Source organism: Bos grunniens, chromosome 17 (assembly GCF_055505025.1).
Source record: "Bos grunniens cultivar Pamir isolate PY7600 chromosome 17, Bosgru_T2T1.0, whole genome shotgun sequence".
Taxonomy (NCBI): Eukaryota; Metazoa; Chordata; class Mammalia; order Artiodactyla; family Bovidae; genus Bos; species Bos grunniens.
Genome location: NC_141181.1, coordinates 16,378,588 through 16,403,835, shown reverse-complemented (window position 1 = coordinate 16,403,835; position 25,248 = coordinate 16,378,588). Strand labels below are relative to the sequence as shown.

The following is a 25,248-nucleotide window of genomic DNA, read 5'->3' as shown; positions in this document are numbered from 1 at the left end:
TCCTTTTCCATAAGAAATAGTTCTTATTAGCGGTTGAGCATGCCATTTCTTTAGAGATTTTAGGGATCTAGAGACTTTCTCTGTCCTTCTTTTTGTTTAGCCGGTGGTGCTTTTATGGAGGGTACATTTTTCTTATAAACCTTGGAGGCTTCCCATTTGTCTATTAAGGATCGGTCCATTGGAAAAGACATACCCAGAAAACTCTTGAGACAGGCTGCAGCTGACCTTGACTGTGAGTCAGAATGCTGTAGGGAAAACCTTCAAGGTCTTAGGAAACTGCTTTTCCTCCTGGACAGGGTCTATGAGGTGCCACCTTAAATCTCTTCTAGGTCTTAATGAGACATCTTCCAGCCACATGCTTGATTTAATATTTAACCTCAGGGGACACTGTACTAATAGACCCTGGATTTGATCTTTGTCCTAAGACTGCTTCTTTGAGAATCTTGTGTTGCCTCGAGAGGCAAGAAGGACAGTAATTTTTGTTTTCCAACCTAACAAGTCCTAGTTTGAATGATTTCCTCTAAATACAACTTGAACATTTTAGTTCCTCTTTCTCTTCCTGTAATTAATCCTAGGTCACAGAGTAAAGCCGATTATCACATTCAGAAATTTTCTTAGCCATGTCCACAAGTTTTTATTAGGCCCATTTTCTTTTGTTCATACTATTGCAGGCGGTTATGCAGCATGGAATCACCTTCTCTCCAGCCTCTAATAATGATTTCATCATACCCTTTTAGGCTCACTAACAGTGAGCATCCTGGCTACATACTCCTCAGGTGTCTACTCCTCACCTGAGCTCATATCAATTTCAGTCAGTTATTAATTACTATGTATTTAACTACCCCCAAATTTAGTAGGGTAAGATAAAAATTATTTTATATGTTTGAAGCTCCAAGTGTAGAAATTTGGACAGGACCCCACGGCAATGGCTTGTCTCTATGTCAGAATGTCTGTGATCTCAGTTGTTATGACTCCAAAGGTCCAGGATTGTCTGAGATTGTACAAGAAATTGGGTCATGTGTGGGGCCTCGGTTCTGCCTGTTGCCTGGTTTCCTTTGTTCTTCTCCACTTCACTTTTTCTACGTGACTAGATTGGACTCATTCGCAACATAGTGGTCTCAGGGTTGTCAGACTCGTCACGCAGTACCCAGCTTCTATAAAAGAGGAAGTGGAAACTGCCAAGGCTCGGAAAGCCTAGGTCTGAAATTCCCAGACTGTCCAGTTTGTCTCATTTTATCAGGAAAAGCAAGTCTGGAGGCCATCTCGATTCAAGAAGAGAGGACATAGACTCAGCCTCCTGCTGGGCTGTATGTTATGCTTGTTCCTAGAAGGAAGATGTTGCTTAGTGGCCACTGTCTTGGAGATCATCTGCCACACGCTGTGATCCTGTTAAAGCCTTGATCCAGTCATGCCGCTCCTCTATTCAGAACTCTCCGTTGCCTTCTCATTTGACTTCAGTAAAAGCCAAATTCTATTATAGTAGTCAGTAAGGCCCTCAGTGATTTGTCCCTCTGTTACCTCATCTCCTCCTCCTCTTTTAGCTCAAGGCTTTGGTAACTCTGACAACCTTTCTTTTTAAAAATCATGTATTTTCAATGGAAGGATAATTGCTTTACAACATTGTCTTGGTTTCTGCCATCTATCAACATGAATCAGCCATAAGTATGCATATGTCCCCTCCCTCTTGAACCTCATTCCCATCTCTCACCCCATCCCACCCCTCTAGTTTGTCACAGAGCCCCAGTTTGAGCTTCCTGAGTCTTACAGCAAGTATGGTAATGTGTATGTTTCCACGCTACGCTCTCCATTCGTCCCACCCTCTCCTTCCCCTCCCGTGTCCACAAGTCCGTTTTCTATTGTGTCTCCATTGCTGCCTTGCAAATAGGTTCATCGGTCCCATCTTTCTAGATTCCATATATATGCATTGATATATGGTATTTGTTTCCATTCATTGTGTGTACTGCGCTGTTCTTGTCTCCGGGTCTTTGAACTTGCTATTCTTCTGCCTAGAATGCTTCCTTTCAGGTGTGGCCCACTCCCTTACCTCATGCGGGGCTTGGCTCAAATACCCGCCTTGCTGGGAGGCTTTCCCTGACTGGTGTACTTCCTGTTGCATTTCCACGTACACTCTCTCTCAGCTCAAACATTTCTCCAGACACCCATAACTACCCGACATACCACCAGGTTTCTGCTACCTTATCCAAAACACTTAGGGTCAGATGTCTTTGGAATTCAGATTTTTTTCAGCTTTTGGAAAGGTAATTGTGATAGACTGAGTTGTGTCTCTCCCTCTCCCCACCAAATCCACATATAGAAGTTCAGCCTCCAGTGTGACGACATTTGGAGACAGTGCTTTCAGGAGTAATTCAGGGTAAGTGAGGTCAAAAGGGCGGGGCCCTAATGGACTAGAACTTCTGTCTTTATAAGATGAGGAAGAGACCCTAGGAGTCCACATGTACAGAGGAAAGGGTGTGTTCAGACCTAGTGAGAAGGGGGCTGCCTACAAGCCAGGAAGCAAGACCTCACCAGAAACCAACCATTCCGGCACCTTGATCTTGTACTTCCAGCCTCCAGAACTATGAGAAAATAAATTTCTGTTGTGTGACCCACCCCATCTATGGTATTCTGCAATGGCAATCCTAGAAGAACAGACTAATATAGTGACATAATGCCTTTGCTATATATCATGTGACAACTATGGTATATAGTAAGCTTATTCAGGAAAGCTACTCAAAAGTGAAACAGATACAGATCTAAGTAGTTTTATGCCAGCCCATGTTTTGTTAACCAACAAATTAAGCAAAACCTTCAGTTCTTAGAGTCTTTTCAATGTAAGATTTTCAGATAAGGGATGATGTTTTATTCAGTCATGTTTGTTAATTCCCACCTTTCCCCATTTGTACATGAGCTACAGGAGAGCATTTTCATTATTTTGTTCATTGGCATATCCCCATCATCTGTTAGTGCCTGGCAAATGGTTGTGCCTCATAAATATTTGCTGAATGAATGCCAAAGAATACGATATGTTCAAAGTAATGGGGAATAAAACAAGAGCTCTGTCAAGGAAGGTCTAATTTATTCATATGTTTTATTTGTTCATAGAATTTATTTGTAATAATTTTGAGTGCCTACTATGGGCCAGACACTCTTCGAAGCCCTTGACTGGCTTTGATTCAGTTGGAGGTTCAAAGTGCAGGGAGGATCCTGACGACTTTCAGATTTTAATCTTGGGAGTCAGGAAAAGTAAACCCTGTAGGAACCGATATGGATTGTGGCTAAAATGTGAGGGGAAGTCAGGGAAATGGATGAGTTTCATTTTGGAAACCTCAAGATTGAGGAAAAAGTGGAAAAGAAAGCCAAAAATGTCCGGTGACTCATTAGAAGTACTGCACTAAAGACTGGGTGGGCTATTAGTCCAAGAGATGTTGATTTATGAGTTCACTGTCAGGAATTACTGACTGAAGCCAATTGTGTGAGTATTTCTCCAGGAGGCAAATGTAAGTAGAGAAGACCAGAGGCCCATTACTGAGCTGGCCACTCCAGAAAAGGAAATGCTCAGAAAGGATTTTCAAGAAAGGGTTGGCCAATTTCCAGGTCTTCAAAAAAGAATGTTAGGCTTTTCACATCTTCTAACCCTTGCTTGCATATCATATCCACACTGTCTGCTTCTGTTGTGATGGATTCCATACCCCCATAGGCCTATTCTTACACACAAATCTTTTCTTTTTCTAATTGAAGTATAATTGACATGTAAATTCTATGAGTTTCAGGTGTCTGACATAATGATTTGACTTTTGTTTATATGGCAAAATGATCACCACCATAAGTTCAGTTAATGTCTGTCACCACAGAGAGTTATCATTTTTTCTTCTTATCATGAGAACTTTTAAGATTTATTCTCTTATCAACTTTCAGTTATGCACTATAATATTGTTACCCAGGGATTTCCCCAGTGGCTCAGTGATAAAGAATCTGCCTGCAGTGCAGGAGACACAGGAGACATGAGTTCTATCCCTGGGTAAGGAAGATCTCTTGGAGACGGACATGGCAAACCCACTCCAGTATTCCTGCCTGGAGAATGCCATGGACAGAGGATCCTGGCGGGCTACAGTCTCATAGAGTTGCAAAAAGTTGGACACGATTGAAACAGACGAGCAGGGCACAATTGTCTTATAGTTACCATTCTGCACATTACAACCCCGTGACTTATATTCTAACTAAAAATTTATGCCTTTTGACACCCTGCACACATTTTGTCTCTACCTCTGGAAACCACCCATGTGTTCTATGAGTTACTTCTTCTAATGTAGTTCTCTTGACAAAACCTCAAGTTTACCTGCTCTCTGTACATGGATTCTAAGTCGCCTCAGTCATGTCCAACTCTATGTGACTCTGTGAACTGCAGCTCGTCAGGCTCCTCTGTCTGTAAAATTCTCCAGGCAAGAATGGGTTGCTTCAGGGGATCTTCCGGATGCAGGGATTAAGCCTGAGTCTTTTATGTCTCCTACATTGGCTTACCTCCTCTCTAGCCAACTGGAAACATTGATCACATCCTGTTTTGTGCTCTCTCCACTGATGGATGCTTCTCTAAGTATCTGCAGTATTTTCTATATTGACTCATGTTCTTATTACCCATCTCCTCAGATAAATGATACCGGTGGTGCAAAGGATGACAAGAATCATGATGGAGTTGGAAGGGCTAAAGTTTGGAAAACACTGTGTCCTCATGTGCCAGGCACTTGCCTGGTACATGGTAAAACTTGAATAATGTTATTATTGTTGTCAGTAATCTTTCACATATTGCTGAGGGGTCAGGTAATAATACGAGGTTCTGAGAAAAGGAGTTTGACTGGAAATAAATCATGAGTGATCACATAGCTCTTAGAATGTCCCAGCACATGCTTTTATTGTCAGGATCAAGAAGGGAGATAGAATTTTCTGAGAGTCTAATTTGGGCCAAACTACAGATAGAATCTTTACGTTCATTTTTAGATAATACAGGTGAGCTTCTTAGATTAGTGTGATGGTTTTTAGAATTGACTGAAAAAAATAGGGTTGTTTAATATTTCTTTTTCCAGTTTTATTATCTGAGAGGATAATTTTAATCAATTACAAAGTAAATGCTTCACTAAGTGAAAGGAAGTAGAAGCAAGCCACACCCTATTTTCTAAATTCCTTCAAATAGAAATTCTTTGGTTTTCTTAATTCAACAATATTGGCTAAGTATTTTGGGAAAAAAATATTCAATAGTACAAAAAAGATGAGAAAGCTTTTGTAAAAATAGTAGTAGCATTAATACTTAATTTATTTGATGCTTCTTTCCCTGGGAGGCCAAGAGAACAAGTGTGCAGTCATAGCAATACTATTTGTCACTTTAAAATTTGCAGTAATTCTAAATGTGACTTTTTTTAAATCTATATTTCATATTTTAAACTTTACTTCTAGAAATAAAGATTCTCGTTTTGTTTTGTGAAGGACCTCTAAAACTTCAGACATGTGGTTTTATGTTGGCATATTAGATTTAATATTGATATAGTTCTCTTCTATACTTTGACCTCTCAATTTAAGACACATTCCTCAGCCTCTGTAGTTCATAAAGCATTGGCTTGTAGGGATGGTTTTGAATCAGGTAGGATAACAACAGACCAGAAACTCTCCCAAACAATAGCAGATATTTATGATTTATTGAATACCTTCTCTGTGCTTGGGTGTCTATCAAGTGCTGTGAGAGATAAACACATGAACCAAACATGATGACTTTTAGGAACTTGTTATCTAGTGGAGCAATGAATATTTGTATATGAAGAGCCAAGTTACCCAGGACACACTGTCCATTCTCTGAACAATCCATATTTTCTTTCATTGCTAAATGCACAGACATGCACATCCCTCATTGAGAATACTTCAACCAACATCTCTTCCTCACCTCTTTGTCCTGACTCACTTACCTGGTCCAGGTGTCTCATTTTGATATTGTTTTCTCTGGGACTATTTCCCCTAAGACTCCAAGATTGGGTTAGGTATCTCCCATTCTTAATTTCATGTAATAAATATTTCAGAACAGTTGGCCTGCTCTATTTGTTGGGTGCCATAACCTCAGGATCAACCAACTGCAGATCGAAAATACTAAAAAAAAAAAATTCTAGAAGGTTCCATGAAGCAACTTGAATTTTTGGCTCATTGGCAACTATTTACATAACATTCATATTTAGTTAGGTATTACAAGTAATTTATAGATGGTTCAAAGGAGAAGGAAATGGCAACCCACTCTGGTGTCCTGGCCTGGAGAATCCCATGGACAGAGGAGCCTGGTGGGCTGCAGGCCATGGGCTTGCCAAGAGTCAGGCACACCTGAGCAACTAACACACTTCGAAGTATACAAGAAGATGTGTATAGGTTATAGGCCAATATGCCATCACTTTATATAAGACTAGTATCCATGGGGTTCCTTGGACTAGTCCCTGGTGTATGCAGAAACAGGGCTGTGGTTAGCGTTTATTGTCAGCCACATGCGAAGCACTTCCACTCGTGTAACCCTCCCAAGCTCCTTAAGGTGTTTACATCTTCACCACTTTTCCGGTGATGCAACTGAAGCCGCAAGAATTTAGGTGACTGGGCCAGGCTCCACAGTGAGATGGAATTAGACTTTTAACCCAGATCTCTCTCCAGAGCATGCACTGTTCACCTAGTTGGTGCTGCCTCAGTGTAAAAACTAATATGAGATATAAAGATTAAATGGGAGGAGATAAAATTATCATTGTTTATAAATGAAAGTTCTGAATATTAACAAACTACTACAAGTAGTTGGCAAGTTCAGTAAGATTGCCAGGCAGAAGAACAATGGAAAATCAATAGCATTTTTCAACACTAAATAGAATGTTAGCTAACATAACAAACAATAATCACAGAGCAGACGGACTGAAAACCACAGGCACAGGAAACGAATCAATCTGATCACATGGACCACAGCCTGTCTAACTCAGTGAAACCATGAGCCATGATGTGTAGGGCCACCCAAGATAGACTGGTCATTGTGGAGAGTTCTGACAAAACGTGGTCCACTGGAAAAGGGAATGGCAAACCACCTCAGTATTCTTGCCTTGAGAACCCCATGAACTATATGAAAAGGCAAAAAAGATAGGACATTGAAAGATGAACTCGCCAGGTCTGTAGGTGCCCAATATGCTACTGCAGATCAGTGGAGAAATAACTCCAGAAAGAATAAAGAGATGGATCCAAAGCAAAAACAACACTCAGTTGTGGATGTGACTGGTGATGGAAGTAAAGTCCAATGCTGTAAAGAACAACATTGCATAGGAACCTGGAATGTTAGGTTCATGAAGCAAGGCACATTGGAAGTGGTCAAACAGGAGATGGCAAGAGTGAACATCAACATTTTAGGAAATCAGCGAACTAAAATGGACTGGAATGGGTGAATTTAACTCAGATGACCATTATATCTACTACTGTGGGCAAGAATCCCTTAGAAGAAATGGAGTAGCCATCATAGTCAACAAAAGTCTGAAATGCAGTACTTGATGCAATCTCAAAAATGACAGATTGATCTCTGTTCATTTCCAAGGCAAACCATTCAATATCACAGTAATCCAAGTCTATGCCCCAACCAGTAATGCTGAAGAAGCTGAAGTTGAATGGCTCTATGAAGACCTACAAGATATTCTAGAACTAACACCAAAAAAAGGTGTCCTTTTCATTTTAGGGGACTGGAATGCAAAAGGAGGAAATCAAGAAATACCTGGCATAACAGGCAAATTTGGCCTTGGAGTACAGAATGAAGCAGGACAAAGGCTAATAGAGTTTTGCCAAGAGAATGCACTAGTCATAGCAAACACACTTTTCCAACAAAACAAGAGAAGACTCAACACATGGGCATCACCAGATGGTCAATACCAAAATTGGATTGATTATATTCTTTGCAGCCAAAGATGGAGAAGCTCTATACAGTCAGCAAAAACAAGATTGGGAGCTGACTGTGGCTCAGATCATGAACTCCTTATTGCTAAATTCAGACTTAAATTGAAGAAAGTAGGTAAAACCACTTGACCATACAGATATGACCTAAATAAGTCCCTTACGATTATAAGTGGAAGTGAGAAATAGATTCAAGGGATTAGATATGAGAGACGGAGTGCCTGAACAACTATGGGGGGAGGTTCATGACATTGTACAGGAGGCAGGGATCAAGACCATCCCCAAGAAAAAGAAATGCAAAAAGGCGAAATGGTTGTCTGAGGAGGCTTTACGAATAGCTATGAAAAGAAGAGAAGCAAAAGGCAAAGGAGAAAAGGAAAGATATACCCATTTGAATGCAGAGTTCAGTTCCAAAGAATAGCAAGGAGAAATAAGAAAGCCTTCCTCAGTGATCAATTCAATGCAAAGAAATAGAGGAAAACAATGGAATGGGAAAGTCTAGAGATCTCTTCAAGAAAATTAGAGATACCAAGGGAACATTTCATGCAAAGGTGGCCACCATAAAGGATAGAAATGGTAGGGACCTAACAGAAGCAGAAGATACTAAGATGAGGTGGCAAGAATACACAGAACTGTACAAAAAAGATCTTCATGACCCAGATAATCACGATGGTGTAATCACGAACCTAGAACCAGACATCCTGGAGTGTGAAGTCAAGTGGGCCTTAGAAAGCATCTCTATGAACAAAGCTAGTGGAGGTGATGGAATTCCAGTTGAGCTCTTCCAAATCCTGAAAGATGATGCTGTGAAAGTGCTGCACTTAATATGCCAGCAAATTTGGAAAACTCAGCAGTGGCCACAGGACTGGAAAAGGTCAGTTTTCATTCCAATCCCAAAGAAAGGCAATGCCAAAGAATGCTCAAACTACCACACAATTGCACTCGTCTCACACCCTAGCAAAGTAATGCTCAAAATTCTCCAAGCCAGACTTCAACAGTATGTAAACTGTGAACTTCCAGATGTTCAAGCTGTATTTAGAAAAAGCAGAGGAACCAGAGATGAAATTGCCAACATCTGTTGGATCATGGAAAAAGCAAGAGAGTTCTAGAAAAACATCTACTTCTGCTTTATTGACTATCCAAAAGCCTTTGACTGTGTGGATCACAACAAACTGTGAAAAATTCTGAAGGAGATAGAAATACCTGCCCACCTTACCTGCCTCCTGAGAAATCTGTATGCAGGTCAGGAAGCACCAGTTAGAATTGGACATGGAACAACAGATTGGTTCCAAATCTTGAAAGAGTATGTTAAGGCTATATATTGTCACCCTGCTTATTTAACTTATCTCCAGAGTACATCATGAGAAATGCTGGGCTGGGTGAAGCACAAGCTGGAATCAAGATTGCCGGGAGAAATATCAATAACCTCAGATATGCAGATGACACCACTCTTATGGCAGAAAGTGAAGAATTAAAAGAGTCTCGAAAGTGAAAGAGGAGAGTGAAAAAGCTGGCTTAAGGCTCAACATTCAGAAAACTAAGGTCATGTCATCTGGTCCCATCCCTTCCTGGCAGCTAGATGGGGAAACAGTGGAAACAATGACAGACTTATTTTGGGCTCCAGAATCACCACAGAAGGTGACTGCAGCCATGAAATTAAAAGACTCTTGCTCCTCGGAAGAAAAACTATGACCAACCTAGCCAGCATATTAAAAAGCAGAGACATTACTTTGCCCACAAAGGTCCATCTAGTCAAAGCTATTGTTTTTCCAGTGGTCATATATGTATATGAGAGTTGGACTATAAAGAAAGCTGAGTGCTGAAGCATTGACGCTTTTGAACTGTGATGTTGAACTCTTGCAAGGAGATCCAACCAGTCCATCCTAAAGGTAATCGGTCCTGAATATTCATTGGAAGGACTGATGCTGAAGCTGAAACTCCAATACTTTGGCCACCTGATGCAAAGAACTGACTCATTGGTAAAGACCCTGATACGGGGAAACATTGAAGGCGGGAGGAGAAGGGGGACAGGATGAGATGGTTGGATGGCATCACTGACTCAATGGACTAGAGTTTGAGTAAACTCCGGGAGTTGGTGACAGACAGGGAGGCCTGTCTCCAACTCACAAAGAGTTGGACATGATTGAGTGACTGAACTGAACTGAACTGAAATAAGCTATACAGTAGGTTCTCATTAGTTATCTATTTTATCTTAAATAGAGCTTGATAATATTCGATGGGGTCATCCAAATAAATACATGAATGGATTAATGATATCCACTAAAAAATCTCTAGTAAACATCACACATATAGAACTTTAAAAAGCATTTTCTTTACTTTTTAGAGATTTCAATGCAACTATTTTAATCAGCAACTGAAGACCAAAATAATAGTAACAACGCATTTTCATGGAGTACTCACTATGTGCTAAGTAGTATTTTAAGTGCTTTCTATGTTTTGCTTATTTAAATATTAATAGACTCTTAAGGGGCTTCCCAGGTGGTGCTCGTGGTAAAGAACCCACCTGCCAATGCAGGAGACATAAAAGATACAGGCTTGATCCCTGGGTCGGGAAGATCCCCTGGAAAAGGACATGGCAACCAACTTGAGTCTTCTCTCCTGGGGAGTCCCAAGGACAGAGGAGCCTGGAGGGCTATACCGTCTGAGTCGGACACAGCTGAGACACTTTGGATGCACACACACACAGACTCTTCTTTACTTATCTTTGTTTCCTCTATCTTCTTGCTTCCTCCCAAAATTATTTCACAAATGATAAATGAAGGGTGAATTTTTCAGAGGTCTCATATGCCTGTGGATATAGTCATTTTGTCTGCACATTTAAATAACGGTTTCCCTGGATATTTGATTTTAGGTGCAAGGCTATTTTTCTTCAACAGTGTGGGGACTCTATTATCTTCTTGCATCTGGTGTTTCTTTCAAGAAGCCTGATGTCTGTCTGACTTCTGTCTGCTTTCGCTGTAATGAATGTTTCCAAGGAGAACCTTGGCCTGAATATTCTTGAATGCACTAAAATATTCCTGACTCTGAGTTTTTAATTTAACTTCTTTGCTACTCTATTATCGTCTTTATTTTGAGGTCTTATATTTGCAATTTTAGCAACATCTTGATTATTGTATTCTCATTTCTGTCCTTTTTTTTGGTTTGCAGACCACAAGTGGACAGAAGTTGAAATTTCTGCTTTCATCTTCCATGTCATTTGACTCTTCCTTCCTTTTCCTTATGTAATTGTTAGCCCCAAATGCCTCTGAGGACAATGCCTGATGTAACTGTGTAGCTCATTCTTCCAGTCTACCGTGGTTTTCATCCTGCATTCAAGCTATTTGGCTAATTCCTTACTTTATCACTTACTTTAAAAATATTTATTATACCCATTTATTTCTTCACAATTTCTTCCTCTTGACTCATGTTTCCAAAATCCTTCTTACTGCTCCAGTATTTATTATTTTAAAAAATTGTTGCAGTATAGTTGATTTATAATGTTGTGTTAGTTTCAGCTGTACAGCCAAATGAATCAGTTATACATATATACATATATTCAATCTTTTTATATTATTTTCCCATTTGGGTCATTATAGAGTATTACCTAGAGTTCCTTGTACAAAACAGTAGGTTCTAATAGTTATTTATTTTATCTATAGTAGTGTGTACAAAGCAACTATACCCCAATTAAAAAAAAAAGATGCATTCTGGGGGCAGGTGAGGGATAAATTGGGAGATTGAGATTGACAGGTACACGCTGCATGGTGCTTATTATTTTTTAAAATTCTTGTTTAAATTCTTAGTTCTTCCACTAGGCTTTCCCCATCTGGCATACATTTTTCTTTTCTTTTTTTTTTGGCATACATTTTTCCAGTTTTTGTCACTCTTTTATGGAATTCCTACTAATATTGTTCCATGCAAGATTATATTTCTTAAATTGATATCTTTGTTAGCTTAGTATTATCAGCTGAAAGACAAAGCCCTTGGCTCTTGATATGGTTCTCCAAATGCGTTGGGTGGGGCACCCTTCAGGTTGAAGATACTCTGTTGCCGTTGTTGCTCAGTTGCTAAGTTATGTCCAACTCTTTGCGACACCCTGGACTGCAGCATGCCAGGCTTCCCTGTCCTTCACTGTCTCCTGGAGTTTACTCAGTTTCATGCCCATTGAATCAGTGATGCTATCTAACCATCTCATCCTCTGCTGCCCCTTTCTCCTTTTGCCTTCAATCTTTCCTAGCATCAGGGTCTTTTCCAATGAGTCGTCTCTTTGCATCAGGTGGCAAAGGTATTGGAGCTTCAGCTTCAGTATCAGTCCTTCCAATGAATATTCAGGGTTGATTTCCTTTTGGATGAACTGGTTGGATCTCCTTGCTGCCCAAGGAACTCTCAAGAGTTATCTCCAGCACCACAGTTCAGAAGCATCAATTCTTCTGAAGACTTTTTACTGGATTTAACAATTCCATGGCTCTGTGCTCTTCCGATACCTTGTTTCCCAAGTATCCTTCGCAGTCTTTTGCTGTTGGTGCCCTGCTCTCTGGCAGTTATGATGGAAAGATCCGTGTTCTAATGATAAGAGCAATGTTCATAATGTTCTAATGATGAAAAGAATAGAAGGATGCTAATCTGCATGGAGTCCAGTAAGAGAAAAGATAGTGACCATCACCATTATTTACATAAGTCCAAAGAGAGAGGTTTTATTTCTACAAAGATGGATGTTTGTGATCCAAGCACATGGTTGTGATACTTTTAATGCTGTTTGCTTAGAAGGCTATGTCCTATAGCTGAATGAAGATAATTTTCCATCCCGTAGCTATATTCTATAAAACTATATTCTATAAAACTTTTTAGTTTCCTTTGCTCACTGAAGTTAATAGTGCAGCCTCTGTTACTTAGGGATAGCTGTGGTGCAAGAAGCAGCCTCCTACATTTACCTTTTTATAATCCTCTGTGATAACAAACAAAAAAGCTCTAAAAAAAAAATCTAACATTTTAAACTACAAAAATGCAGCCATCTTGGGCATCTTGTACAAGTACACCCAGTAGAAAGGGTCAAACTCTTAAAGACTCTAACAAATATGTAATCCCATAGAAGGACCTGAGTATTTCAGTCCCATGGAGGCACACTGAATATTTGATGATGTCTATAGCTCCAGGAGTTGATGATGGACAGGGAAGCCTGGCATGCTGCAGTCCATGGGGTCACAAAGAGTTGGACACAACTGAACTGATAGCCTATTTTCTTGGGAGAAAAGCTGAGGAGCTTGGAAGAAGTAAAAAGCAGAGAAAAATGGAAAGCAAAGTTTAGAAAGAGTAAAGGAATAGCAGTCTATTCATAGTAGTAGTTTTAGTAGCTATTAAATAAGAATATTTAATGATCTCATGTCTGTGTCTCTAATAAAATCATCTGTAACATTTTCTAGAGTTCATATATAAGTATTAATAATACTTATTAATAAATAATATTTATTGTACTTAATAAATAAAATATTTATTTTTCTCTTTCTGACTTACTTCACTCTGTATGATAGTCTCTAGGTCTGTCCACATCCCTGCAAATGATCCAGTTTTGTTCTTTTTCATGGCCGAGTAATATTCCATTGTATATATGTATCAAGGGGGAAAGGGGAGGGTAGGATGAATTGGGAGGTTGAGAATGATGTATATACACTACTTATACCATGTATAAGATAGATAACTAATAAGAACCTACTGTATAGCTCAGGAGACTCTACTCAATCCTTTGTGGTGACCTACATGGGCAGGAAATCCAAAAAAGAGAATATACATGTATATGTATGGCTGATTCGCTCTGTTTACAGTAGAAACTAATACAGCATTGTAAAGGAACTGTACTCCAATAAAAATTCATTCCAAAAAAGAACATTTAATGAGGCCAATGAAAGAAGAGGTAGAGAGTTAAAACTGCTTTAAGTCTCCTAACTGAGGGGCAGCCATTCTGTTGGCTGTTCCCAGATAAGGACACACAGCTCTAGTGGAGAAGAAGGAACCCACCAGTGCTGAAAAGGTCGGGAAGTTCCACCATCCAGTCCAGGGAAGAGAAGGCCAGCAGCCCCATGGACCACATGGAACTTAGGAATGTAAGCATGCTGCCAGTTAAATAAACTTAACTGATAGAAACATCCAGCCACCTAGTTTTGTAAGCACTACTGACTTGAGAAGTTGAATCTACTTGTCAGGAAGGAACCTACAAGCAATACCTTAGAAATAAGACCTTTGGGATCACTACACCAAATCTGTGGCCATGATGTTGATTCAGAGATTCAATGCTTAGGATAAATCATTTGACCCATTTCATAAAAAGCCCAGTATTTGGAATGGGAAATATAAGAGGCCTAATCAGCAAGAAATATAAAACCATTGGAGAATGGTAACCAGCTCTTGTGAACTGGAAACGGTTGCCGAGGAATTATTGGGCTAAAGTACATATGTGGTTAATAAAAGATCAAGTTTGACTTAGATTTTTATTTTCTTAATTTTAAGTGTTGTTTATGAGGATTGCGGTGATTCTCCTTTCTGCTTCTGTTAGGGATTGGTGAGAAGCAAGAGAAATGTTTGAATCCAGTTATTTGCCAGCGGGAGACGTGCTGTATAATTAAGCTGTCATTTTCACTGATAGGTTATTATCAGCAGGTAATAAGAAATGCGCATCAGTATAAATTGTCACACGGCATTTCATGCCACAACAGATGAGGTATGTCTTCCGCGGCAGCACCAAGCAATCATGTAGAGATTGGTGCCATTATGGCAGTTATAAATCACAACATACACTTTAATAGTTAAACAATTATCTGTAGTGGCAGTACTGGAAAATTGTTTAGTAATGATTGGCTGACTTTTATGATGAAGAATAATTTTGATATGGATCTTTTTCTATAAATACCTGAAGAAGGAAAAAGAACACTCATTTGAAACACGTACTTGAGAGCTTTTTGCTTTGGAGCTCATTTATCTTTAACTGCAAATATTTGAAGGATCAGAAAGTCCCCAAAATAGCTTTCTATATATAACTTTAGAGAGTTTAAAATTATTATGTATTTCATATTTTTATTCTAGGTAGATAGATACTGCATAATAGGACTAAGGATGCCCAAAATCAAGTCTATCTGATTTTCTCTTTGGAAAGCCATGAGTTAACAAGGGAATGTCTGGGCTTAAGGGATAAGAGGAAAATACTGCTTTGTTCTTGAAGGGCTAACGCTAAAGTCTTTTCTCCCATCTTTCTGTTTCCTTTTTCTTGATATTATTCCTTTGTTATTTTTCTTACTTATCTCTCTTCCCTCATCACAACTCTTATGTTCTTCAAAATTGAGCTCAGGGCTACCCACTATAAAAACTTCATTTGGACTGACCCAGCTTCTTTTGTCCTTTAATTCTATTGTCTTAGACTTTGCTCTCCTCATGGAAAAGTTTAATAGACTTCTTTGTGAGAATTTTTTTTTTCAAGAAGTATTATTATTTTTTAAATAAATTTATTCATTTTGATTGGAGGCTAATTACAATATTGTAGTGGCTTTGCCATACATCGACATGAATCAGCCACAGATCTACATGTGTTCCCCATCCTGAACCCCTCTCCTAGCTCCCTCCCTATCCCATCGCTCTGGGTCATCCCAGTGCACCAGCCCCGAGCACCCTGTCTCATGCATCGAACTTGGACTGGCGATCCGTTTCTTTGTGAGAATTTTAAAATCATATCAAGGGGTTTATGTGTTTCTAACTAGACCATTGCAGGCCAAAGTATCAAAATGTTTGTTCCCAGAATTTGGCCCCATGAAGAGCTTGTGCCAGAATGTAAATGCACCACACCACTAACACGTATTTAGTTCAACTGAATTTTTTTTTTTTTTAGCAAGACTTTTTTGAAGAAAGATTTAGTGCATGCTTCAGTTCAGTTCAGTTCAGTTCAGTAGCTCAGTCGTGTCTGACTCTTTGTGACCCTATGAATCACAGCACTCCAAGCCTCCCTGTCCATCACCGACTCCCGGAGTTCACATAGACTCAGATCCATCGAGTCGGTGATGCCATCCAGCCATCTCATCCTCTGTCGTCCCCTTCTTCTCCTGCCCCCAATCCCTCCCAGCATCAGAGTCTTTTCCAATGAGTCAACTCTTCACATGAGGTGGCCAAAGTATTGGAGTTTCAGCTTTAGCATCAGTCCTTCCAATGAACACTCAGGACTGATCTCCTTTAGGATGGACTGGTTGGATCTCCTTGCAGTCCAAGGGACTCTCAAGCGTCTTCTCCAACACCACAATTCAAAAGCATCAAGTCTTCGGTGCTCAGCTTTCTTCACAGTCCAACTCTCACATCCATACATGACCACTGGAAAAACCATAGCCTTGATTAGATGGACCTTTGTTGGCAAAGTAATATCTCTGTTTTTCAATATACTATCTAGGTTGGTCACAACTTTTCTTCCAAGGAGTAAGCATCTTTTAAGTTTATGACTGCAATCACCATCTGCAGTGAATTTGGAGCCTCTCAAAAATAAAGTCTGACACTGTTTCCACTGTTTGCCCATCTATTTCCCATGAAGTGATGGGACCAGATGCCATGATCTTTGTTTTCTGAATGTTGAGCTTTAAGCCAACTTTTTCACTCTCTTCTTTCACTTTCATCAAGAGGCTTTTTAGTTCCTCTTCACTTTCTCCCATAGGGTGGTATCATCTGCATATCTGAGGTTATTGATATTTCTCCCAGCAATCTTGATTCCATCTTGTGCTTCTTCCAGCCCAGCGTTTCTCATGATGTACTCTGCATAGAAGTTAAATAAGCAGGCTGACAATATACAGCCTTGACGTACTCCTTTTCCTATTTGGAACCAGTCTGTTGTTCCATGTCCAGTTCTAACTGTTGCTTCCTCACCTGCATATAGGTTTCTCAAGAGGCAGGTCAGGTGGTCTGGTAAAACTGCTATTTGAATAGCACTGAGCTAGACTGTGAGAATGTTAAAGGCTACTCTGTGGGAGGGGTGGAAGAGCCTGTTTGGGAGGGACAAGATGACTGGCTCATGGTGAGGTGTAATATTCACAGTAGTGCTAGTCACTGAGAGGTAACACTTTACGTGTTCACTGTGTCCTGTGAAATCTGCATGAAAGAGCTCGTTTGAGCCTCACAATGACCCAATGACATAAGTTTTCTCATTTTCCCTATTCTCCAGATGAGGAAACTGAGGCTTTGAGAGATCAACTTTCCCTAAACTGTACTTCTAGTAAGTGCCTAAGTTGGAATTCAATCCATTAATGTCCAAAATCAATTTCTGTACTATACCTCAAACAGTGCTATCCAGAAGTTTCTGCAGTGATGAAAATGTTCTCTGTCTGCTGTGTCCAGTATGGTACCCACTAACCATGTGTGACTTTTTGAGCACTTGAAATGTGGCTGGCTCAACTATGGATGTGAATTTCTAGTTGCATTTCATTTTAATTAATTTACATTTATATGTAAATAGCCACATGTGGCTAGTGGTCATTGTATTGGACAGCGCTGCTTCAGATACTTTTAAGTGTTGCTGACTGTAGGCTTATAAGGGGAAAACCAAACCAGGAAAATACATTAAGAGAATGTGCTAGTCTTTCTCCATTTTTAGAATTTCCCTAGATCTCAAATTAAAAAAAAAATTTTTTTCAGGAAGGAAGGACTGCTTTAAATCTATTGCTATATAGATGCAGTAGGATTCAATTAAAAAACAAACAAATGATCTACCATCTTCTCTGGTTCAGGCACTCCATTGGGCTTTGGAAATTATGAATAAATGAATTAAATATGATTCATGTCTTCAAGGAGCTCCCAGTATAAGTAACTTTGTAGAGGATGTTATACATTTTCCAGAGTTTCTTCATATATGATTAGACAAAGTATTTAAATATCTGCTATCTAATATTTTGCAGTGTTTTGCTTTTAATTTGTAATAGTTTAATTGTTTGAAGAGGTCATCTATTTCCATGGTTTAAAATGAAAAAGTCAAAGTGCTTTTAATTTTCTTCTACAGAAACAACTAGTGCTATCATTTTCTAATGTATGCCTTTCCAAATATTTAATGCATGCAGAAGAAAATGTACACATATATTTAATCCTTCCCTTTTTTAAGAACAAGTACACACAGTCAGCTAACCTTGCTGTTTGGACTAAAAATATATACTTCAGATACTTTTTCATTCTAGAACTTAAAGAATTTCTTATTTCTTTCTATAGATTCATAATATTTCATCAAATATCATAATTTATATAAACATTCCTCTATTGTTTTCTTTATTGTTCCCCCATTGTTATTTCCCTTCTTTTGCCATTACAGGAGGGATTGACATGAGGAACTTAACCAATTATATTCTCATGTGAGCTAGAGTGAACTGCGTTCATGTTTCCCAGAGCATATTCCATAGAGTATGGATCTCAGAAGATGTTCGATGTAAGAAGAGCGTTCTGTGGTTAAATAACTTCTGGATATTCATTGAAGATTCACAGTGCACATTGTCAAATTAAAGGAGATTCTCCTCAATCTAAGCAGGGTTGATCCAAGTGTTTCTCAACCATACATTTTCTCAGCTAAGAGAGTATAATGTTTTTGTAGATTGGCTTCCCTGGGAAGCAGACTCTGAGACAGGAATGTACATGCAGGAGTCTCATGGGGTGTGTCTTCAGGAACACCTGATGGAAATGAGGGGGATGGAAGTAAGTGGGTAGAAGGACAAGTTGAACTGGGGTGCAGTTGGAGCAAAGACAGCCAGTCAATCCCATAAGGAGTTCTCTGAAGCTTGACGACCCTTTAGGAGTGCTCCAACTCCAGGGAAGGAGGCCAGGTCCCCAGAGAGGGGTCCATGGAGGGCATCTCTGCAGAGACTCAGTTCTGAGCTCTCAGCTAGTGTGACGACTGCCTCCATGTTCACGACAGTTCTGCCGAGCTTCTTTACATCTTTTATGGAAGGGCATAACAATCCTTAGATGGCTTTGCTGGTCAGAGGAAGGCATTTCCTTTGGGAACCATTTATCCTCTTTGAAACACGGATGCCTGGATGGAAGTTGTTTGGAGTATCAAACACTCTTTGATTCTATTCCATTTCAGTGTGTACAAATTGAAGTCCAAAGTAAGAGACAAAAATGTTTCCCAAACATGCATTTGGCCACAGAGAGGCCAGTGATCTGGATCAGTCAGCCTTAACTGCAGTGTGGAGATGGAGGACATGCACTGTTAGGGCATTTTCAAGAGTGTGTTGCATTAGTTGAGGCAGGTTATTGGGGCAAATGGCAGCAGAACTGAGTTGAATTTGGTTTTTAAATATTTTGATTACCTCTTCTTAGGTATTTCCTGAAGAAGCTTGCCTCCTCTTTTCTAGAAACATTATCCCTTGTTGCTAATAATTGGAACATTAGCCAACAGAGGACATGAAAGGCAGGGATCTATCTAGCTTTAAATCAGAGATGTAGGTGTTTTTATTCATCCTCTATTTTGAAGCTTAAAAGGGTAAACATGCATGCGTGTGAAGTTGCTTCAGTCGTGTCCAATTCTTTGCAACCCTGTGAACTGTAGCCTGCCAGGCTCCTCTGTCCATGGGATTCTCCAGGCAACAATACTAGAGTGGATTGCCATTTACTTCTTTAGGGGAATCTTCCCAACCCAGGGACCGAACCCACATCTCTTATGTCTCCTGCATTAGTAGGTGGGTCCTTTATCACTAGAGTTACCTGGGAAGCCCAGGAGGTAGCCAAAAGTCATAGCAGCTCTCAGGGTCCTTCCTTTTGAGGATCAGATGGGTCTGCGTGCTCATCCTGTGCCTTTCAGCATATTTGCTGATTTCATTCTCACACATTCTGTGGAATTCTCAGTTGTGGTGCCTATCCAGGAAGCTTATTTCTTGGTTGCAGAGGGAAAATGCCCAAGGAAGTGATCTCTCTTAGGTGTTCCTGATCAAGTTGATGCATGTTTATAGAGTGGATGGGAAAATATCCAAGAAAAATCTCAAAGAATAAATTCTGAGATAATAGAGTTCAGTTCAGTTCAGTTTAGTCACTCAGTCGTTTCTGACTCTCTGCGACCCCATGGACTGCAGCACACCAGGCCTCCCTGCCCATCGCCAACTCCTGGAGTCTACCCAAACTCATGTCCACTGAATTGGTGATGCCATCCCCTCTCATCCTCTGTCATCCCCTTCTCTGCCTGCCCTCAATCTTTCCCAGCATCAGGGTCTTTTCAAATGAGTCAGTTCTTTGCATCAGGTGGACAAAGTATTGGAGTTTCAGCTTCAGCATCAGTCCTTCTAATAAATACCCAGGACTGATCTCCTTTAGGATGGACTGGTTGGATCTCCTTGCAGTCCAAGGGACTCTCAAGAGTCTTCTCCAGCACCACAGTTCAAAAGCATCAACTCAGCCTTTTTTATAGTCCAACTCTCACATCCATACATGCCCACTGGCAAAACCATAGCCTTGACTAGATGGACCTCTGTTGGCAAAGTAATGTCTCTGCTTTTGAATATGCTATCTAGGTTGGTCATAACTTTCCTTCCAAGTAGTAAGCGTCCTTTAATTTCATGGCTGCAATCACCATCTGCAGTGATTTTGGAGCCCCCCAAAATAAAGTCAGCCACTGTTTCCCCATCTGTTTGCCATCAAGTGATGGGACCAGATGCCATGACCTTAGTTTTCTGAATGTTGAGCTTTAAGCCACCTTTTTCACTCTCCTCTTTTACTTTCATCAAGAGGCTCTTTAGTTCTTCTTCATTTTCTGCCATAAGGGTGGTGTCATCTGCATATCTGAGGTTATTGATATTTCTCCTGGCAATTTTGATTCCAGCTTGTGCTTCATCCATCTCATGATGTAGTCTGCATAGAAGTTAAATAAGCAGGGTGACAATATACAGCCTTGACGTACTCCTTTTCCTATTTGGAACCAGTCTGTTGTTCCATGTCCAGTTCTAACTGTTGCTTACTGACCTGCATACAGATAATACAAGTAGGAAGTAAAACCAGAACTAAGGAGTTGGCTGTTGTATGAACATGATGTAGAGGAGAAAGCAAAAAAAAAAAAAGAGAGAGAGACAGAGAAAGAGAGAGAAAGGTTTGTTAATGGCTGTGTCTTAAGATCAACTTTTGAGTTGAATAAACATTTTTCTCAAAAACCTTTTTTTCTTTCAACAAAAAGCTTCATAAGAATTCTTGTTATTCTTATTGTTATATAATAGTAATGGATTAGGTGAAAGATTGTTAAAAAGGGAATTTGAAAGGGAATAAACTTGAAAAGTGAATTCTAGAAAGTGGGAGAAATGATAGAATAGGAATTTGCCTTAAAGTGATCCAAAATGAGTTACTCTTTGTTGAACAGTCATTGCCTCTTCCTTTTTCCTTCATAACACGTGGTATCAAAGACCTAGGTATGCTGACTCTTCAGTGTTTCAGGTACAGCTTCTCTCATAATCCATTTGTAAGTATCCATTCACAAAATTGTCAGATCAGGTGGCATCTTGATCACTTCCAATTATTGAATTGTCTAATCCATTTAAAATTCCAGTCTCATCTCCAGATGATGTTCACTCAGCTCAAGTTAGGCCTGTGGAACCAGTTGAGGGAAGAGGGTGTGGTCAACATTTTCATGCCTTCTAACCTCCTTCTGGTTTTAACCACTGGAAGTTGAGGGCCAAAAGGGTGGTGACGGACAGACATACCAGATGGCTCCTGACTTAACTAGGCTATACTCTGTTAGCTGTCGCTTCCCTTCTGAGCTAACAGGAACAGGTTATTGTTACATTCTCTATGGAAGGTTCCAGAATTGGGCTTTTTCTGCCCTTTCAGATCCCTCCCCTGGGGGTACAGCACAAGATCAAGATGCCAGCTGATTGAGTTCCTTGGGGGAGGCCTCCCTTCCTGGCTTGCAGATGGCTGCCTTCTTGCTGTGTCCTCATGAGGTGTAGAGAGAGAAGGAAACAAGTGCTCTAATACCACTTCTCATAACTCCATATTAATCCCATCATGAGGGTCCCACCCTTATAACCTCATTTAACCCTAGTCACCTTCCAAACCCCATCTTCAAATGCCGTTACAATGGGGGCTAGGGCCTCAACACAAGAATTTTGGTGAGACACAGCTCAGTTTATAATGCAGTGTCTCTTGTGTATAGTCCCATAGAACTTCCTGTCATGTTGCTGACTGGTGATTCCAATCATTGCCTCTCACTTCCCATGCTAGGATTTTAGTCTTCTGTATATGGACCAGTCGTGGGATCTTGGAGTTGATGGTGTTGAAGTAGAAGTAGAGTAAGGGTTTGCCTGCCTCTGAATTCTCCCTGAAGTAGGTGTCTAGACATAGCTACAAAACTCTCTTTAGAATGTAGGGCAGCTTAATGCTTCTTTATCCCCAATATTTGGTTCTCATCACCAGTTCCAGGGCAAGAGTAAAAAAATCTTCCTTTTAAATAATGTCTGATTATTTCTTTTCCCAAATGAAGCAGCTATATTCAACATGGATGTGAGTTAAATTATGAGGAAGACTGAAGATTTCAGGGACAATTAATTTTAAAAACTTCCTCTTGACTTCTGAAGCTTTCTCCATATGAGTCTTCCTGTCTTTTCCAGCATCATGAGATGCAGAAGTAATTATAAATTCAAGGAAGGGAAGATTATTCAGTACATAATTTTTAATCTCTTTATCCTGCCTTTGACTCCTACAGAATCCATTCCTACATATGGTCACGTGGCTTTTCAAAATAATGTCTCATCATGTGCCATGTTGGTGATGTCACAGGAAGTCAAGAAGTCAATGTTAGCAGATAGCCAGCATATAGGAGGTCATGTAAGTAAGGTTTCAAGAATTACATCATGCAGTATAGACCCATTTATGTAATAATGTAATTAACAATAATGAAGATGTGGCAAACTAGTGGATATTATATATGTACCTGAGATTTTTAAGAAGTGAGCATCTTAGTAAAAACTAAAATGCCATTTGTCATAGAAGGTTGAAAGCATTTTCTGAGGACAGAGAACATTGCACATAACAGGTGGGCAAATTTTCTTCCGAAAAAAGCCAGACAGTAAATATTTTAGGCTTTTCAAGCCAAATGATGTCTCTTGCAACTACTCAACTCTTCCCCTATATACTGAAAGTATTGGGAAAGTATAGACATAGATGGGCATGGCTTTATCCTAACAAAACTTAACAAATGGCAAGTGAGATTTGGCCTGTGGGTCAGTTTGCCAACCCTTGGCATATTAGTTGAAGAAATTCTGCCTCTCACGTTTTGCTATTATTAAGTCAATTTTAAAGAAACTAGTGTTCTTAGAATTAGATAATAAAGGTAATACAGCGATCCAATCTCTGAATGATTTTACAAAGGTAAGGAGATCAGAGAATAATATAGATTAGAGTTCTAGAATGACTATTTGAAACTTTTGAAAAGTGAGAGCGATGTAAAATCAAGTAGTCTCAAGAACTAAACAAAATAAAGTCACAGAAATGGAAATCCAAGGAACTAGCTTCTTTTTGATAAAGTGAACACATGATTTAATTTTACTTTCAGTTATAACTCTGTTAGAAAAATTTCTGTATCATGTGTTTAGATCAGAATATGCAGTAGAGTAAATACAGGGGTTTATGAAAAGTGAAACCCTTTACAAGAATCCTAAGAGGGAAAAAAGTAATTCCTTTCTTATGCAATCATTTCTGGCATAATAAAATAATAAAGTAAATATAAATTGAAAGAAAAAGAATGAAGAAAATGTCGTTTGTAATTACCTAAAAAGTAAGACATATCTTCTAACTTCATGTGTTTCTTTGAAACTGCTCTGTTTCCTAGAATCTTTATTAAGAATTCCCTAAACTTGAGAAACAACTTACTGACAATCTTAGAGATAAACACATTTTATGTGTTTATTTTATGTGTTGCTATCACTGAAGGCTCAAAGAAGAAGTTGGAGAGTCCTTTGGATGTTGAGGAATAGAACTTGGGACATTGTTGTCACAGCAACATAGCTCTAAATTGTCACTGATTATGAAAATGAATAAACATGTTATTTTAAAAATTCCATTATGATCAATTCTGGGGCAAAAACCAGGGGAATTTCATTAAGTGAAATCATACTTGAAATATGCAAGAAATTAAGCAGGATATTCCCCTCAGTTGTTTTGAAGTCATAACAAAAGTACTTTCTGTTTATTGGAATTTTTTATTCCTAGTTTTTGAGCAGGTGGTTTCTTGAGTTTAGGGATTCTTAATAAAAATGCAGAGCAGCGTCCTTTGGGGTCCTTAAAAACAACCCTTTTGATGGTTTGTGGAGGCCTGCAATAGCTGTTCTTATCTGTGGAAGAGTGTCTCAAGATTTTTGTTTTGTTATCTTTCTGATTATCAAAGTAACATGTGCTCACTATCATAAGAGTGAAGAGTACAGAAAAGTATAAAGTGAGAGAAACATTGCCAGTAATGCAGTAACTAAGAGGCAGATTATTACATGATTCTTTCCAGGGCTATTTTTTTCTACATGGTTGATATAAAAAATATTGAAAATTTACCTTGTTTGTTTAACAGCAAACTGTGACATTTCCTTGTGATATTACATAAGTTGATATTATTTTTCATGTGTATGTAATACTTCAATTTAAATATATCGTAACCTATTATAATGTCATTAACTTGTGGTTATTAAAAGAAAACTTCAGTAAGTATATTTTTTAATAAATCTGTGACCAGATTTTTGAAATTTTTATTAGGAAAATTTTCTAGGAAAATTCAAATGTTTAAAGTTATAAATGGTACTTCAGACATATTCCAGAAAATATGTACAGATTTATGTCTTCATCATCCCATTGTGAGTTTTGGTGACACTACATTCTCTTCAGTGCTGACATTTAACAATTTTAAAGCAATCTTTCCCGCTTCCATGATGAGCAGTGGATTGGACCAAATGTAATTCTCATCTTGGAAATCATGTATTAATAGAATGGGACTGGGGAAAGACTCACAAACTAAGTGTAAACAAAACTCAGATAGTGAAAAAGCTGTAAAATCTAAAATGAAAAGCTGTAAAATCCAAACCTGTGGGCTGTAGACTAAAGCACCTGAGGCTGGTAGCATTTGCCAGGAAGTTTCCTCGAGGGACTGAGAGAAATGGAAGTACGGAGGGGGTCCTGTGATGACATTTGTCAGCAATCACCAAGGGGAAAGAAAGAGCCCAGTTCTGTGTGGGTACTGAGCCTGAGCAAGGAGTCGTTGCCAGGGGAAACGGGGAAAGGTTCTTTGTCTCCGTGAGCGGACAGATCTCAGAAAGCACATTTTTCAAAAAGGAAGGAAATGCATTGGTACGAAGTGGC

The 25,248-nt window shown here is 39.3% G+C and overlaps 1 protein-coding gene across 5 annotated transcripts in view; it reads left to right on the top strand.

Moving 5' to 3' along the window:
* IL15 (interleukin 15) overlaps positions 1–25,248 on the top strand; it is a 96,655-nt gene that overhangs the window by 9,719 nt on the left and 61,688 nt on the right. The window contains exon 2 of one of the 5 annotated variants that reach the window (XM_086346595.1): positions 22,613–22,734. The exons of 3 other annotated variants lie outside the window; for them this stretch is intronic. In XM_086346595.1, coding sequence (XP_086202721.1) covers positions 22,613–22,734 — 122 coding nt within the window. Of the gene's footprint in view, positions 1–22,610; positions 22,735–25,248 lie in introns of those variants that run through there. One more of the 5 variants, XM_086346600.1, reaches the window with a different exon arrangement.